The sequence below is a fragment of the Sinocyclocheilus rhinocerous genome, unplaced genomic scaffold (genome assembly GCF_001515625.1).
Source record: "Sinocyclocheilus rhinocerous isolate Xijiao unplaced genomic scaffold, SAMN03320098_v1.1 scaffold2092, whole genome shotgun sequence".
Lineage (NCBI taxonomy): Eukaryota > Metazoa > Chordata > Actinopteri > Cypriniformes > Cyprinidae > Sinocyclocheilus > Sinocyclocheilus rhinocerous.
In genome coordinates this window covers 209,633-223,914 of record NW_015634489.1, presented here as the reverse complement: position 1 = coordinate 223,914, position 14,282 = coordinate 209,633, and the positions used below count along the sequence as shown (strand labels likewise).

The window sequence follows — 14,282 nt, the reverse complement described above, 5'->3', positions numbered from 1 at the left end:
GTAACGAGCAGCCATCACATCCAAAGATGAGGCACTTCATACAGACGTTGCTGAAGGGGCCTGGCATGGGAACTCGCTGTATGGCAAATCAGTCTTTGGAGTGAGTTTTTTTAAACCTGTACTTCTTGGCTTCAACTCAGTGTTTGTAATGTGATGTTGTGTTGGAGCAGGTTGGTTTAGTTCATAGCAAATAACTCTTTATTGACAGATTTAAAATAGTAGGCAGACACTGTTGGACACTTGTATATGTGAATATGTGTGCACAGGAGCCTCTTTACCTGCCTAAACACAACTTCAGATTGGGAAGTACCTCCAGTTTCTCCTGAGGTCAAAAACATCTTGTCGAGTCCAGAGTGGAATATAAGAAACCCCTCCCCTTCCTGTGAGTGCAGCACTGATACAAAGCTCACCATGCTGCCCGTCTGTCCGGATGGAGCTGGAGGATTGCCGCCACGCCAGGTCAGGATCTAAGATAGAACTGTAATACTTTAATAGTGATTATGAAGATCGGGGAAGTGGGTTTAGTGATATTTCTTTATTGCTCTGATGTAGAGAAAAGAGCCAACAGGGGACATTTTGCTCGACATGACAGACAAAAACATCTCTGACTACTTAATGAAGACGTACCCCAAACTCATCAAGACCAGGTGAGCTGTACAAAGCTACAATATGTTAGTAGTATTACTGTTCATTTCATTTTGTATAATGACTGCTGTTTTTCCTCATATGTAGCTTGAAGAGCAAATATTGGGTGAATGAACAAAGGTAATTTTCTGTCTTTTTTATTTAGTTGTGTGGGTGTTTATTGGTAGCTGATATGAAACAATCAATAGTTATCAAAATAAACATGATATTTCTCCTAAAAAAACATTAAATTGTATACTAAAATGTTAATTCAATGTCATGTTACAAATTTATAGACATGTTATACATCTGTATTTACAACAAAATACACTAGGTTAAAATTATGCTTGATTAAATCGTTTATTTATTTATTTTTTTTTCAGGTATGGTGGACTCTCTGTTGGTGGACAACTGCCAATTCTTGATGTTGACCCTGAGGAAATTCAGGCCGTTCTTTCCCAGCTTGGACAGATGATGAATATTACAGGGGTATGATATTGTGTATACTACACAGAAACGATCATGAGATTTTAATGAGAGGCATTTTAATATATTACTTTCTACTCTGCTCACATAACATATACTGTTGAATAATTTATTATCTTATCCTTAGGGCCCCTATTCAAAGTCAGCTATGAATGAATTAGGAACTTTCTTGCAATACATGGAGAGTGAGTACAATGTTAAGGTATGTTAAACCACCTATTTAACAATACAATGTGCCAAACTGTATTTTGGACTCAAGCATGTCTTAAAAATGTATAAATGTCATTGCATTATATAACAAACTATCAAATTCTTAACATTCTCTCCAGTTTTTTTGAATTACATTTTGCTCCCTTGTTACAGGTGTGGTATAACAACAAAGGCTGGCACGCCATGGTCTCCTTCATGAACATTGCAGACAATGCCATTCTCCGTGCTTTCCTGCCGCCTCATGCCAATTCATCAGAATACGGCATTACTGCCATCAACCACCCGCTCAACCTCACCAAAGAGCAGCTGTCAGAGGTTACTGTGTGAGTGTCAGTTGACACATAGAAATGTTTTTGACTGATAGGCCCAGTTTACACGATCCGTTTTGGATGTCCAACATGTTTTGAAATCCTACTCAATTGTCAGTCGATCACTGTACAAAAAGTTTAATTGTGTGAAAAATCTGACGTTCAGTTAATGTTGATGGACACTCAAAATGTACATTCAAAAGTTTGGGATTTTTTTGAAAGGAGTCTCTTATGATCACCAAAGCTGCGTTTATTTAATCAAAAATACAATAAAAATAGTAGTTTTATGACATATTATTACAATTTATATTTGTATATATTTTTACTGTTTTTATATTTTTTCCTGTGTTGACAAAGCTGATTTTTCAGCAGCCATTTCTCCAGTCTTCAGTGTCACATGATCCTTCAGAAATCATTCTAATGTTTTGATTTGCTGCTCAGGAAACAGTGCTGCTTAATATTTTGTGGAAACCAAAATATTAAGCAGCACTGTATGTGTAATGTGTAATGTGGATAAATGTTGTTGTTTTTTCAACATACTTTAATGAATATAATGTTCATAGGAACAGCATTTATTTGAAATATTTTTTTTGCAACATTATAAATATCTTTATTGTCATTTTTGATTAATTTAATGCATCTTTGCTGAATAAAAATATTAATTTCTATTAAAAAAAAATCAATCTTACTGACCCCAAACTTTTAAACAGTAAAGTACGTAGTCAGGAAATCAGAAACCCTGAAATCTGATACACATCGTTTCAAGTGTTTTCATGCATAAATATAAATACAGAACAACTGTATGGATAATGTTTGTTAAGAAAAAAAGTATAAAGTCTTCTGTTGTGTAGTAAAATGCTGCTTTTCCTTTTGGACAGTCTCACCACATCAGTAGATGCAGTGGTGGCCATCTGCGTCATCTTTGCTATGTCCTTCATCCCAGCCAGCTTCGTCCTCTACCTCATTCAGGAATGTGTCACCAAGGCCAAGCATCTGCAGTTTATTAGTGGAGTCAGCCCTCTTGTTTACTGGGTTGCCAACTTTTTTTGGGACATGGTGAGATTCATCAGCGTTGTGTGTTAACAAGGACAGTTCTGTAAAATGTCAGTTATTAAACATTGCAAAATGTTTTTGGATTATACCGCTTGATTGCTCACATCCCTTTCGTTTGTTTGTGCCAGATAAACTACTCTGTCAGCACAGCAATGGTTGTGGGCATTTTCGTGGGTTTTGATAAGAAATGCTACACATCACCAACCAATCTGCCAGCGCTGGTTGCTTTGCTTTGTCTCTATGGGTCAGTCAGCGGCTTATGTAGGTTCAGACTCATTTGAAGAAAATCAGCTAAGCACAACAGTGATTTTTCTTTCACTCTTCTCTATGCAGGTGGTCAGTGACGCCCATGATGTACCCCATGTCCTACATGTTCAATGTCCCCAGCACGGCGTATGTGTCCCTCTCCTGCATCAACCTTTTCATTGGTATCAACAGTAGTGCCATCACCTTCATCTTAGAGCTCTTTGAGAACAACAGGGTATTTAAAAATTTTTTTTTTGTCACTTTTCATTATAATTTAAATTATAAATTATAATTAGTACCTTTTAGTCTCAGTAATGCTTTAAAGTTACACAGAAAAACATTTTGCTTAAAAATCCATGTTTACAGATTAAATATCAATTTTTCAGGTTTCTTATTTTGTAGTAATTACTTGTGTTTTTTCTTCACAAACGCTTCAGTCTCTGCTAATGTTTAATGAGGTGTTGAAGAAGGTGTTACTGGTCTTCCCTCACTTCTGTCTCGGCCGAGGTCTCATTGATATGGCCATGAACCAGGCCGTGACTGATGTCTATGCCCGATTTGGTAAGTTTATCTATTAGCAATACATAATAATGATACATCAGTTGTTGTCATGCCCGTTCAAATTGACATTAAATATCCCCCCAGATTTTTGAAAGAGGATTTGAATGCAATTTCTAAAAATAATCCAGTGCGTCTTTGAAAATTAAGCATGTAAGTGCATGTATAAAATTCTGTGGCAGAAAACATACATTTACTTTTGAATCGCATCTTCTCACCTCAAAATTTGTAGACTTTTTATTATATATATATATATATATAATAAAAAGTCTACACATTTTGAGGTGAGAAGATGTAATATAGTGAAGTATCATTACAATTTGAAATAACTGTTTGCTATTTGAATATATTATATCATTTATTGAATGTATTTCATCATATATTGAATATATATCATTTATTTCTGTGATGGCAAAGTTGAGTTTTCGGCAGCCATTACTCCAGTCTTCAGTGTCACATGATCCTCCAGAAATCATTATGATATGCTAATTTGGTGCGCAAGAAACATTTCTTGTTATTATAAATGTTGAAAACCGTTGTACATTTTTTTTTTAGGATTTTTTTGATGATTTGAAAGTTCAAAAGAGTAGCATTTATTTGAAACAGTAAAGACTTTTGCAAAAATTGTCACTTTTGATCAGTTACATGTATCCTTGCTGTAAAAAAAGTATTAATGTCTTAAAAAAAAAAAAAAAATTCTGGTAACACTTTACTTACAGCCTTAATTTATAATACATTATGAAGGTATTCATAATGTATGTTTTAATGCATTATATATTTTTTATAAATAATTGTAACCCAAAGTTAAAATGCATAAAAAAATTTGAAGTTTTGCTTGTCATGTGTTTTACATTTACATTTAGCAGATGCTTTTATCCAAAGCGACTTACAAATGAGGACAATGGAAGCAATCAAAATCAACAAAAGAGCAATGATATGCAAGTGCTATAACAAGTCTCAGTTAGCTTAACGCAGTACATGTAGCAAGGTTTTTTTTTTTTATCATATAATAAATAAAAAGAAAACAGATAGAATAGAAAAAGAATAGAGCAAGCTAGTGTTAGATGCCTTTTTGCTTTTGTTAATCAGAAGGGGTTGACAGGAGGATCTGGTGGTTAACCGTGTCAAAAGCAGCGGACAGATCCAGCCAGATAAGTATTGAAGATTTGGAATTGTGGAAAATTGTGCACTGATGGTTTTAATTTTATTAATGAAGAATGTGGCAAAGACGTCAGCTGTTAGATTTGATGAAGGAGGGGGAGGAGGAGGACAAAGGAGGGAGGAAAATGTTTTAAAGAGCATGCGAGAGTTAGACGAGAGTTAGTTTTTACTGCATTATACTTTCTATAGGTGTAACAACGAATAGATAAGTATTATAATGGATTATAACTGTTATTATTAATAATTATAACAATTATTCATGAGATCAAACAATGCATTATAAAGTGTATTACAAGGCATATTTAATGCATTAAAACTACTTTCATGATCCATTATATATAAAGGCATTAACTAAAGTGTCACCAAATATCTTGACCCCAAACTTTTAAACAGCAGTGTATATTAATATTAAACAAAAATTGCTAGCACTGCAAATTTGGAGAACTGGCAACTCCTCAAAAATACAATTGCATGATGCTACTGTCCTAAAAATAGATTGCGTTTTGACACAGGGGAGGAGTTTTCCATGGATCCTTTCAGATGGAACTTTGTGGGGAAGAATCTTTTCTGTATGGCTGTGGAGGGTTTTGTCTATTTCATCTTTAATCTGCTCATCCAGTACAATTTTTTTCTCGATCACTGGTGAGGACAAAAAGACATTATTCATATTCTCTTATATTCTGCTCAGTTTCATGTCATTTATGTCTGGATTTTTACTCTACAGCTGCAAAAAACAATATTAAAAAAGTTGGCTTTAAAATGGGATCTGTTTAATATTACTTTACTTTGTGTTTACTATAGCTATACTGTATCTTAAAACAACATATGATGGTAACTATTATTTTTGTCTATTATTTGCGTAGGGTGTCAGACTATAGGAAGAGTCCTGTTAAAGATGAAGATGATGATGTAGCTCAGGAGAGAGAGCGCATTTACAAAGGAGGAAACAAGAATGACATCCTTCTAATCCGAGACTTGTCAAAAGTAAGTGACCAGACCAAGTTACTAAGATATAAAGCTTCCGTTTTATATTTTGTAAGCTATGTCAGAGTTTAATTTGTAGCGTTTTGAATTACCTTTATTACCATGCTTAAGTGTGCGGTCTAATCTTAGACATACAGGCGCAGAAAACGACCAGCAGTGGACAGAATCTGTGTAGGAGTTCCAGCAGGCGAGGTATCACACACACACAAAAAAAATACTTTTATGTGTATCATTTTGTAAGCCATACTGTTGCTCCTTTAATTGAAATGAATGACTGAACAGTAATGTGGCAATCAACTTAAATGTTGTCTTCAGTGCTTTGGGCTTCTTGGTGTAAATGGTGCAGGTAAAACCACAACCTTTAAAATGCTGACCGGAGACACAGATGTGACATCAGGGGAGGCGTCAGTAGCTGGATGCAGGTAACATACAAACTATAAAGAGTTGTGTGTATTTACATTAGATGCAAATGCTAAACATGAACTGTGCTTTTCTTTAGTATTCTCACCAATATCCTGGATGTGCACCAGAATATGGGCTACTGTCCTCAGTTTGATGCCATAGATGAGCTTCTGATAGGGAGGGAGCACCTGTACCTGTACGCCCGTCTCCGCGGGATCCCTGAATCTGAGATTAGCAGAGTAAGTCTCACAGCTGGACCCCTCATTCACCTTTGTCAAAGAAATTTTCAATCTGACTTAAAAGAATAGTTAACTTTAAAATGAAATTTTGCTGAAAATGTACTCACCCTCAGGCCATCTAAGATGTAGATGAGTTTGTTTATTCATTGGAACAGACTTAGAGAAATGTTGCGTTACATCACTTGCTCACCAGTGGATCCTTTGCAATGAATGGGTGCCATCAGAATGAGAGTCCAAACAGCTGATCAAAACATCACAATAGTCCACAAATAATCCACACGACTCCACTCCATCAAATAACGTGTTGTGAACTGAAAAGCTCTGTGTTAGTAAGAAACATCCATCATTTTAACTTTAAACCATTGCTTCTCAACAATCTGCACCAGGGTCCTGGATACTCTAGCTCTGCCCCAGTTCCAGAAGATCCAGTGGTGAGCAAGTGATGTAATGCTACATTTCTTCAAATCGGTTCTGATAAAGAAACAAACACATCTACATCTTGAATGGCCCATGCAGGGCCGTCGCAAGGAGGGTGCGAGGCCCTGTGCGAAGTTGACGTGCGAGGCCCTCTGCAATTTTGTGTGTGTGTGTGTGTGTGTGTGTGTGTGTGTGGGGGGGTTGCTATAGTAACGAACGCAACTTTAACATGCATCTGATCAATTGTGATGCCATGCTCACTGACATGCTTGCTCACGAATTACAGCCACGCACATGCTCATAAGAATTGTAAGATCTACTGCATAATAATAATAATAATAATAATAAAGCAATTAAATAAGTAAATAAGAATGCTAAAATAAGTTCTAGGTTTGTAGTTATTTATGAAGAGTTCAGATGCAAAAGCCTCTAAGTGCCATCTACAATTTTCTTCTAAAATGGTTATTTTCTCAGGCTCCTCTGTTTATGTTCAGTTATTTTACTTTAATGGGAAAGAAAAGAAACTATTCATTGCCATTAAAGTGAAATGACTGAACCTACACATAGGAGCCTGATAAAAATGCTCATTTTAGAAGAAAATTTCAAACGGCACATAGAGGCTTTTGCATCTGAACTCTTCATATGAAGTAGTAATCAATTTACACTATTTGAAAATAATATTTTATTTTAAAATGTGCACATTCACTGTTATTCGTATGTCTAATAGCCGAAAACGCAAACGTCTCTTGTCACGTTAATTTATGATTTACATGAATCATGATTGCATGATTTTATCAATTCAAAACGGCTAAATTTCATAAAAAGTTGAGTAGTTTGCATCACTAGATAGTCTATTACTGTCGGTCACTGCACATTTCTATCGTAAAACAGTTTTCTAATACAGTACTACTTATATCTTTCCACGAACTGTCGTTGCGTTGTGACAGTGACAGTAAGACCCCGCCTTCTTTGATTTGATTGGCCATCTCGATCATTTTGACATTAATGAGTGCTGTTGGATCACTGAGGCAGACCGGCCTAAAAGTTTAACTTTTAAAACTTTTTGTCATCCTAACAACAAACAGCTTTACTCATTCTTATACACAGAGTCTTATACTGTCTATCAGCTATGACTATTTTAGTCTTTCAAAGGACAAAATGGGTGGAAAAACAGTAATAGAAATTAGACATAAACGACATAAAAAGCAGGCCAGGAGCGAGGCCCTCTAGAGGCACGAGACCCTGTGCAGTCGCACACTTGGCACAGCCCTTGCGATTGTACTGGGCCCATGGGTGAGTACATTTTCAATTTTGGGTGAGCTATTCCTTTACAGTATAGGTGCTTGGAAACTCTGTTGCCTATAGTGTATTCTAACCACCCGGGGCACGGCATCCCATCCAAGGAGACACTTCCAATGTGTGTGCTAGATTCTTCAGTGCCTTCCTTCCCTTCCTTAGCTGTGCAGCATCAAGACAGCACTCCCAAATTACTTTTTTCAGTAATAAGATTTATTAGTGGCAGGCAGGGAGTCGCTTCAGACACATCAAAGCAACAAGAAAAAAAACGTGATGATCATGTTTAAAATAACCAAGTTGCATAAGACTTGCACATGCTTTACAGTGTTCTACAGATTACACTCATACTGGCCTCACTTGCAGCTGACAGTTTTCCCAGTTTAATCACTCATGTGATAAGCATACAGTTGGTGCATGGCCTTAGCGTGGCCACTGGAATTATAGCACATACTCATTCCAGTTCTTTCTGAGGCATGTTGTATAAAAGTATCCTTGACCTTCCTAGAAGCATAAGCTTGCTCAAGACATATCAACATTTCAGGTTACAACTTAAGCATATTATTTTGAGAGCATCAAATCCTAAAAATGCTTATAACAATACCATTACCACTTTTTAAAGAAAACATTTCACTCTCCAACAAAAACTTCCACCACAGCACACATGACACACACAATTGTCACGAATTCAGTCCATGGACTTCTGTTTATTCACCACCAGATGTCACCCTTTCCATTTACATTGACTCTCGCACTACACAAACTGTTGCATAGCACCCCGGACTACATTTCCCATCATGCTTTGCACAATTTGCACACTGCCCTGATTGCACTCATTGCACACAGCTGTTTCTAATTACCTCATTCACTATATAACACCCACTCTAACCACATTTCTCTGCTGAGTATTGTTTAGCCTGTACCCCTTTCCGAGTCTCCGTGTTTTCCTTGTTTTGCCTTGCCTTGCCTGTTTTTGATCTTTGCCTGTTTTCTTGGATTTCCCCCTCTCGTCTCGCCCCTGTGATTCTGTCTGCTCATCGGTGACCTACGCTAGTCCTGTGACTATTCTTGTGTTTTGCCCGCCATATACCTGTTTGCCAGTGTTTGACCCTGCCTGTGATGACCACGTCTCTGTCTTCTGCTAAATAAAGCTTTGCATATGGATCCACACGTCTCACGTCTCGTCAGCCCCGTAACAACAATAGTACACAGCCTTTCCACACTTCATTTTTTACACAAGCAACTACAGTATGTTCTGTTAACTGATATGCATTCTGTTACAATCATTATTATTGTGTACTGTTTGATTGTATGTTTTCTGTAGGTGGCAGAGTGGGGCATTCAGAAGCTGGGTTTGTCTGAATATGCAGGAAACTGTGCTGGTACCTACAGCGGGGGCAACAAGAGGAAGCTGTCTACTGCTATTGCTATGATTGGCTGTCCTCCTCTAGTGCTCCTGGTATGTTTTTTCTAAGTGTTCTTAATGTCATTGTGCGAAACAAAAAACATTGGTATAATTTAACCCTGTAAATGGATGTAGGATGAGCCCACCACAGGAATGGACCCTCACTCCCGTCGCTTCCTGTGGACCGTCATTCTGAGTATCATCCGTGATGGGAGGGCAGTCGTTTTGACGTCTCACAGGCAAGAATTTAAAGTTAATGCAGGGTTTCCCAAAGAGGGTTCATTAATAACTGGGTGTTTGTGAGCGAACTGCAGGGAGTTTGTGAGTTATAAGCTAATAATGAATTAAATCAAATGTAACATTAAAATCCACAAATGGCTGCACTATTAATCAAAATAAAACTGAAATAGTGATATATCTTATTAAATCACAATTTTCAAATAAAAGGTTGCTATTTAAAAATTAAAGAAGTATATAGTCAGGTGGGGTGTGTTTTAGAGTGTACACTCTAAAAAATGCTGGGTTGTTTCAACCCAACTTTGGGTCAAATATGGACTAACCCAGCTGTTGGGTTAAATTTTTTAATTACATTTTTAACCCAAAAGTTGGGTTAGTCCATATTTGACCCAAAGTTGGGTTGAAACAACCCAGCATTTTTTAGAGTGTAGCGTGTCAATGTATTTACACATGCTTATAATACAGTGTTTTTAAAGAGGCTCAGTTCACAGTAGATAAAGTAAATCAGTAGCAATATGAGACATTTACATAAAATAAAATGTCTTATTACAGCTCAAATTCACAATCATGAAATAATCACATCATTTTTTTTAAGTCGTACAATTTTAAAATAATTGTATATATATTTTTTAATTAAACACTTACTATAAATATTATTTTATCTGTATACTTGCATGCCATGTGACCATTAACCTACACCAGAGAACTGTGGACATCATACAAATGTGTTGTCAAATTATTGAAATATTTACGTAAAATCAAGTAATATATATTTTATATATATATATATATCTACACATACATTACACATATATCTAAGTGGTTCAGCTGGGAACCCCCTGTGTGATTGCAATGACATTCATAGTTTTTTAGTGACTTAAATGTCTCAGGTATTATCTTTAATAAATAATTATTTATTTTAAATTATTTATCATTATTATTTTAATAAAAATTAAATATTATTTTATTTTTTATGTGTCCAAATATTTATAATTATTTATTTTAATGTATTATTCATTATTTTCTTAAATGGAAATTAAAATGATGTATTTATTTACCTTTTTTTTTTTTTTGCATTTACAGTATGGAAGAGTGTGAAGCTCTTTGTACTCGCTTGGCCATCATGGTCAATGGGACGTTTAAGTGTCTGGGCACAATCCAGCATCTGAAATACAAGTGAGTATGTTTGGAAAGTATTATTTTTATTATTTTTATTTTAAAAGTATTAATTTCAAGGATGCCATTACCACAAATCAACTTCATTGTTCTTCCTGCCTTAAATTCTCAACTTCCAAAGGTGATATGCAAAACAACTTTAATCCATTAAATGTAAAATCAAGCTTGCACTTGTTTTGTCGATCATGTATTAGACATATTGATTGTGCTTGCGGACAGGTTTGGAGGTGGCTATGTAGTCACGATGAAGATCAAAGCTGAAAAAGCAGGCATACCTCCTGATCTGGTCCCAGCTGAGTCATTCATGGAAAGCAGCTTCCCAGGATGTATACAACGAGAGAAACACTACAACACTTTACAATACGAAATCGTCGCCGCCTCACTGGCACGAGTCTTCCAGCTGGTGTTGACCAACAAAGAGAGACTGAACATTGAGGACTACTCTGTGTCTCAGACCACATTAGACCAGGTAACTTCACCATCACCATCACGTCATTAGCAGGTGCGATGTGCTAAAGCTTCAAGCAACAAATCTCTTTCACGTCAATCCATGCCAGCTATCAGCAGCATGTTAAGACTTTGTTATTTTAGCATTTCACTTTTTACTGCAGACAAGAAAAATTGCTTGATGCTGTAAAATGGACATGCTGTGCTCTAGGGACCTTCCATTAGAAATGAATTATTGGTTGAAATTCCCATGCTGAGATTGAATTCGATTTGCTCAGCAGATGTGACTGACAGGACTAACAGCTCATATGTTTCACTGCCTTACAGGTGTTTGTGAGTTTTGCCAAGCAGCAGTCAGGAGAGGATGATACTCAGCTCAGAGCATCAGTGCCGAGACGAGAGAAAAAGATCTCGCCGCTACGAAGAGATGCGACGAAAAACAGTTAAAATGGACTCATATGCTTCAAAAGGACTCATTGCTGACAGCACATTACACCATGTTGTTTATGGAGTTCCTAAAGCCTTTTATATATGTATTTATACACAAAACCTGCTGCATCTATTTTAGGTTTTAAAAATGTCAGATTTTTTCATTAATATATAACATTTTTCAACATCTGCCCTCAGTCTATAGCACTTCGAGCCAAAGGTCAATCTCCACCCACTGAAAAGAAAAACCTCCACATATCAAAGGGATAGTCCATCCAAAAATGAAAATTCTGTCATCATTTACTCACCCTCATGTCGTTCCAAACCTATGACAAGATATTGTGAAGAATGTTAGTAATCAAACAGTTTTGGTTCCCATTGACTTCCATTATATGAACAAAAAATCTAATGAAAATCAAATGGAACCAAAATTGTTTGGTTACCAACGTTCTTCAAAATATCTTCTTTTGTGTTTAGCAGGAAAAAAAAAAAAAAGTAATACATGTTTGGAAAGAAGTGAGGGTGAGTAAATGATTTTTGTGTGAACTATCCCTTTATTACTGGTGATTTGATGCAGCCCAGTAAAAGTATTTGTATAAAACTCCTAAAAAATATTCAGTTTCCACATACAAAACTTCCATGCAATTTGAAATGTGTTTATTATGTTTATACATTTGTAAATATTAGTGTTTTTCTTTCTTGCAATTGCAGTTTTGAAATGCTGAACCAAAGCACATCTGTTACAGCAGTGCCTGTGAATGCACACGCAATGAAATGCTTAATTCTAATGTAACACATTAATACATTACTTTTGTACTTCTTAAACATCAAAAGCATAAGCTCAAATGAATTAGAAATCTATAATCTGAACCTGAAACTTCTGCAAATTTGCAGCATCACTGCATTATTCCATCAAAGTTACTTTTTATTGTTACTATTTCTCAGGGTCAGCTGGCTGGCGCTCACTTTGTAGTATAATGCTTGGCTTGCAGGTGTTTTTTTGAGATATTTTTGCATAGAGTGAAGGTGAATACACAATGATGATGTAATTATGGCAACAGGCTAATTTGACAATGCGAACCAGGCAAACCTTGACCTCGTGGTGTAGACAATGACAATCGGGAAGGGTATGTGTCTTTTTGGGGGAATGGAGAGGTTTAAATGTATTCATTAGTGAATATTTAAGCAAATAGTTTTAATATGCAATAATACAGCTTTCAATGACAAAACACTATTCTATTAGTTTGTTTTACCAGGTCTTGAAAATACTGACATTTGGAAACTGACGATCACTTATTTCTGGGAAATAAAATCTTCAGTAACATTTTCTTTATGACACAAACACTGATATGTTCTGCAAAATGTTTTAATGGAATACAAAAATTAACAATCAACATCAATAAAATCACATTGTACACCTTTTTTTCTGCTTGGTGGTCTGCAGACCTTCACATTTGGGACTCAACTTACACTCTTTGATGTCAAGCAAATGTTTAAGTTTGCCAAAAAATACACCTCCCTTAAAAAAAACCCTCCTTTTTGCAAGAAGTTTCTGTTATTTTATCTTCCTCAAACTTGCAGTACAGCCTCAATCTATTCTCAGTAAGCCTCTCTTCATAATTAATGTAATTAATAGTAATTACCATTTCACACTTCAGACACTATCACAATCTTAACTGTGTCTGAATAAATCACAAGGTCTGAAACACTTATTTTGTTGCTTATAATATGATGTTTGGTGAAGCATCCAATGAGAAAAGTGCGTGTAGGTTCATCCTCCATCCAATCGATCTAGAAGAAGAGTGGAATGATGGCTGTTCTCAGGTCAGGATAGTCTTTGAATTGCTCAGTGTAGGTTTTATGCTTTGCCCGAGCCCATATAGTCATCTGAATAAAACCCAAAAATGCGAAAACTCCCACTGCAAAGATATGAAAGATTCATGGTTATTATTATTAGGTAAGTGCAGCAAAATATATACTCAATAAAATATTAAAGCCAGAGAGCACTGATGGGAAATATTTTGCTTGCAGAATATTAAATGTAGCTCATTAATTTTGTGTCAATGTTTATTTTTTACCTTTTTAAACTTTAAATAATTTCCAGGTTTAGATTTTGAATCCCAGATTTGGTCTTTGGCCCAATCCCATTTCTACCCTTTACCCCTAAACCTTCCCCTACCCCCTATGTTTCGCGCATTCAATCATGTGTTTATATTTACGGTTCTTCAAAGAAATGTTTGTGCAAAAAAATAAATAAATAAAAAAATCGCTAGTTAAGGGTTAGTTCACCCAAAAATTAAAATTAGCCCACAAATTACTTTCTTCTTTCAGACGAATCCAGTCGGAGTTATATTAAAAATTGTCTTTGATCTTTCAAGCTGTTTAATGCCACTCAGCGGGTGTTGCATGCATCAGTCCAAAAGAAGTTAAATAAAAAGCGCCCATCCATAAAAAAAGTGTCTCACATGGCTCCGGGGGGTGAACAAAGTCCTCCTGAGCTCATACGTCATCCGCACAGAACTGCTTCCGTGTAGGACTGTTGGCGCAAGCTACATTAAAGATATGATGATTATTACATTTTGAATATGGATATTTTTCTTACAAAAA

At 36.0% G+C, this 14,282-nt stretch overlaps 2 protein-coding genes across 2 annotated transcripts in view; one reads left to right on the top strand and one right to left on the bottom strand.

The window, feature by feature from the left end:
* The window catches only part of LOC107745690 (retinal-specific ATP-binding cassette transporter-like), a 36,842-nt gene extending 24,842 nt beyond the window's left edge, over positions 1 to 12,000 (top strand). Inside the window, exons 26-46 of the mRNA XM_016559610.1 lie at positions 2 to 100; positions 267 to 459; positions 553 to 647; positions 733 to 765; positions 1,008 to 1,113; positions 1,238 to 1,312; positions 1,474 to 1,643; positions 2,507 to 2,684; positions 2,810 to 2,925; positions 3,015 to 3,162; positions 3,365 to 3,488; positions 5,159 to 5,288; positions 5,510 to 5,630; positions 5,760 to 5,822; positions 5,946 to 6,052; positions 6,130 to 6,271; positions 9,306 to 9,440; positions 9,522 to 9,625; positions 10,707 to 10,799; positions 11,019 to 11,268; positions 11,574 to 12,000. Coding sequence (XP_016415096.1) covers positions 2 to 100; positions 267 to 459; positions 553 to 647; positions 733 to 765; positions 1,008 to 1,113; positions 1,238 to 1,312; positions 1,474 to 1,643; positions 2,507 to 2,684; positions 2,810 to 2,925; positions 3,015 to 3,162; positions 3,365 to 3,488; positions 5,159 to 5,288; positions 5,510 to 5,630; positions 5,760 to 5,822; positions 5,946 to 6,052; positions 6,130 to 6,271; positions 9,306 to 9,440; positions 9,522 to 9,625; positions 10,707 to 10,799; positions 11,019 to 11,268; positions 11,574 to 11,693 — 2,602 coding nt within the window. The 3' untranslated portion in view covers positions 11,694 to 12,000. The remainder of the gene's footprint in view (position 1; positions 101 to 266; positions 460 to 552; positions 648 to 732; positions 766 to 1,007; positions 1,114 to 1,237; positions 1,313 to 1,473; positions 1,644 to 2,506; positions 2,685 to 2,809; positions 2,926 to 3,014; positions 3,163 to 3,364; positions 3,489 to 5,158; positions 5,289 to 5,509; positions 5,631 to 5,759; positions 5,823 to 5,945; positions 6,053 to 6,129; positions 6,272 to 9,305; positions 9,441 to 9,521; positions 9,626 to 10,706; positions 10,800 to 11,018; positions 11,269 to 11,573) is intronic.
* Positions 12,001 to 12,679: 679 nt separating this feature from the next.
* tecrl2b (trans-2,3-enoyl-CoA reductase-like 2b) overlaps positions 12,680 to 14,282 on the bottom strand; it is a 7,410-nt gene continuing 5,807 nt past the window's right edge. Inside the window, exon 12 of the mRNA XM_016559611.1 lies at positions 12,680 to 13,594. Coding sequence (XP_016415097.1) covers positions 13,467 to 13,594 — 128 coding nt within the window. The 3' untranslated portion in view covers positions 12,680 to 13,466. The remainder of the gene's footprint in view (positions 13,595 to 14,282) is intronic.